General features: G+C 68.3%; 1 protein-coding gene across 1 annotated transcript in view; it reads right to left on the bottom strand.

Moving 5' to 3' along the window:
* Positions 1-1,025, bottom strand: part of GFI1 (growth factor independent 1 transcriptional repressor) — a 10,756-nt gene extending 9,731 nt beyond the window's left edge. Inside the window, exons 1-2 of the mRNA XM_042819943.1 lie at positions 844-1,025; positions 521-727 (exon numbers count right to left, since the gene is read on the bottom strand). Coding sequence (XP_042675877.1) covers positions 521-727; positions 844-958 — 322 coding nt within the window. The 5' untranslated portion in view covers positions 959-1,025. The remainder of the gene's footprint in view (positions 1-520; positions 728-843) is intronic.
* Between the last annotated feature and the right edge of the window lie 2,304 nt (positions 1,026-3,329).

Below are 3,329 nucleotides of genomic sequence, written 5' to 3'. Positions count from 1 at the left end.
AAAGAAAGGAAAAGAAAGGAAAAGAAAGGAAAAGAAAGGAAAAGAAAAAAGGGAAAAAAAAAAGAGGGAGAGATCCTCTTCTTTTTACAGACAAGAAATAACCTCAAAGGGAGTTCGGGAAAACATCAAGCAGGCAGTCCAAAACACAGAGTCTCAGCTGTTCACTACAGGCAAAAAGATAGCCAAGTAGTTACGTTTACTGCCTTAAAATACATTTATCCACTAAGGCCAGGTACCAGGACCCCGTAAGAAAACGCCGAGACCTTTAAAACATAATCGGCTGCCTTCAGCAATTAATCAAAAAGAAATGACAGTAAAAATACAACTCCCATACCGCCTGACCGTAACATGTGTCTCCCTTAGCCGGGGGAGCGCGTCTGGAAAAGCAACCCGAGAGAGACAACACGAAAACGAGTGGGAAAAGGCAAATCTGTCCTTCCACTCGTTTTAGACGGTGGCCGGAGAACGCGGACACGGGAGCGCTGCCGGAGCCCGCCGGGCACTGCTGCCCCGCTCCTACCTGGAGAAACGGAGGGCGAGGGCGGTCTCCAGAAATCTCCGAACTCGGACACCCTGTCGCAGATGCTGCCTTCGCAGCTGGGCGCCGACTCGGAGGTGCCATCGGCAGCCTCGGTGAGGTGGGACTCCGGGGAGAAGCGGCCCTGCGACGGCTCCGGGTCGGGGAGGACGGTGCGGCATAGCCCCGCGCCCTCGGGGATCTTGCTGTCTGCGGGGAGCGGGAGGCGAGAGGAGCTCAGCGGAGCCCGGCCGGCCACCCCCTCCCCGCCTGCCCCGCGCCCGCTGCTGGGCTCCGGGGCCGCCCCTCTAAGGGCGAGCTCCTACCTGCGCAGATCTGTGCCAGCACCGTCTCCAGCCGCAGGCTGTAGTCCTCGTCGGCAGAGCGGGGCTGGTGGTAGCTGTGCGCCTTCTTGCTCTTCACCAGGAAGGACCTCGGCATGGTGGGGTACTGCCTCGGCCACCCTCCGTCTCCGAGCGCCGGGCGCGGCGAGCCTCACCTCCGAGTCTCCCGCGGGGCGGCGGCGGGGAGGCGACCTGCGGGGAGGCGCCGAACCGCCGGTGAGGGCCGGGGCGCGGGTCGGGAGGGGCCGCTCGCTGGGGGCGGCGCGCAGGTGGCCGCGTCCCCCGTCCCCCCCCCCCCGCCCAACCCCGGGATGCCCGGAGCGCGGTTTCTCGGCTCCCGCCGCCCCCGGGGCCGCCCGGTCGGGGAGGCCGGTCGGGGAAGGCGGCCCCGACGGCGGAGCGGGCAACGGCTGCAGCCGCGCACAGCGCGGAGACCGCGGGGGGAGGCACGGTGGGCACGAGGGGAATCGCTGAGGGGCGACGGCGTTAGCCTGACGGCGGGCAGGACCCGTACCGTCGGAGGGAGCGATTCACTGTGCCGCTGCGATAAGGCGAAAACGAACACAACGGAACCTCTCAGCGAGCCGCAGCTGTTGGCGCGGCAGCGTGCAGCTGCGGGCACCGAAAGCCGGGGAGGGGAGAGGGTGAGGTGGGAAAACCTCCCGCCGGGGCCGCGAGGAGCGAGCGGGGCGCGGCCGCTCCCGGGCGACAGCGGAGGGCCGAGCCCAGCTTCGGCCGCCCTCGCTGCACCTGTCACCGCCAGAAGCCCGTTAGATCGCGGCCGTTCGGTTCTTTTCGGGAACTCCGGGGGCTGCCGTGACCCCTCCCTCGAGCCGCCCCGGGTTCGCCCAAGAGCAGCGGAGCGGAGCGGCCCGAACGCATCGACCACCTCCGCGGGGCTGCCCTGCGCCGCCGCCAGGCACCGCCCCCCGGGCACCGCTCGGAGCGTCGCCGCTCGGGCCGGCCCGCGCCGCGCCTCAGCCTCGAGCTGGGGGCGACGGGCAGAGGCGTGCCGCGCTGCCCCGACGGCGGAGGCCGCTGGGGGCTCCGTCTGGACGCGGCACTTTTCCCTCCGAAAGCCCTCGGGCGCCGCCGGTCGCCCCCGCCCCGCTGCCCGAGGCCGGAGCCTGCCGGGCAGGAGCCGGGCCCGGAGAGAAGGGAGGACCCCCGGTCCACCCGGCCCCGGCGCGGGCCGCCGCTCCGCCGCCGCACCTGCCCCTGCCCCCTTCCCCGCCCCCCCTCGGCCTGAGGGCATCGCGCGGCCTGAGGGAGCGCGAGGCCGCGGCCCGAGGAGAGGCGCTGCCTCCGAGGCGGGTGGGGCGGCACGCTCACTCGCTTACCCATGCGGAGGACGAGGGGAGCCGGGTGGCAGCCGAGGCTGCAGCCCGCTCGTTGGGTGACGGTAAATTTAGCCTCCCTTTGAGGAGCGGTGCTGCTTCGCTTGTTTTTTTGCGTTTTTTTTTTTTTTTTTTTGTTTGTTTTTTTCTGTCTGTGCTCCTTCAGAGCTCGGCCCCAAAACCACAAATTCCACTTCCTGAGCGTTAGGAGCTTCTGCATCGAAGACAAAAGATAGAAAAGAAAAAGGCGAAGCCCCGCAGATAAGCCCCGCTGCCCTCCTCTGCCCGCTTTTCCCTGCAGTGTCCCGCTGCGCGGGGCTCGCTGCGGTGCCACCGAGGTGTCGCCCTGGGATCGGGCGCCTCGTCGCTCCGGGCTGCGCCGCGGAGCTCGCACGCGTCTATCTGCGCTATTATTGGATCCCCTCCGACTTCCGCACCGCTCACACGTTCACCACACGGCTCGCCGGCGGGGCCGGGCCGGCCGATCCCTCCCCTCAGCCCGGCGGCGGGAAGGCGCCCCGCGCCGCGTGATGGGCCCGGGCCGCTGAGACCTCCCCTAGAGCAGAAATAACTTGTTGTGGAAAACTCTTTCGGGATAAATACGCCCAATGGCGCTGAAAATACCTAAAGCCCCAAGCCTGGAGGTTTGCTCATTTCCCCTCGGCTTTAGGTAATGGTTAAATATGGAAGGGGTAGGCGAGATCCCCCAGCCGCCCCGCCCGGAGCCTGTCGTCTCCTGACAGCGGTCGGAAGGCGACGGCAAACGCGGACGGAGCCAGGCGGGCGGCGGCTCCTGAACGGCCGCGGGCGTCGGGGCTCCCGGCTGCGGCCGCCGTCGGCCCGAGGCGGTTCTGGGCTCCGTACCCTGCCCCGCGGGAGGGAATCGGGGTTTCACACCGTCCCGCGCTCCGAAACCGGCCGGGCCGAGCGCGGCGGCACACCGCGCGGCCGGGAGCGGGCCGCGGCGGAGCGGGCGCTCCCCCGAGGGGTCCGCAGGGAGACCGGGCGCTTGGTGTCTGGCGGGGCAGCGCCCGCGCTGTGTGCGATGAGGGCAACGGAAAACGTAACGGTAATTAGTGTTAGCGCTCACGGTTCTGGCCGGGCTGCGGGGCGCCACGCACCGCGTCACGC

The sequence above is a fragment of the Centrocercus urophasianus genome, unplaced genomic scaffold, assembly GCF_019232065.1.
Source record: "Centrocercus urophasianus isolate 14NV4802_14NV808 unplaced genomic scaffold, USGS_Curo_1.0 seq_18, whole genome shotgun sequence".
Classification (NCBI taxonomy): Eukaryota; Metazoa; Chordata; class Aves; order Galliformes; family Phasianidae; genus Centrocercus; species Centrocercus urophasianus.
The sequence above is the reverse complement of the archived record's forward strand: the minus strand, read 5'-3'. Positions and strand labels throughout refer to the sequence as shown.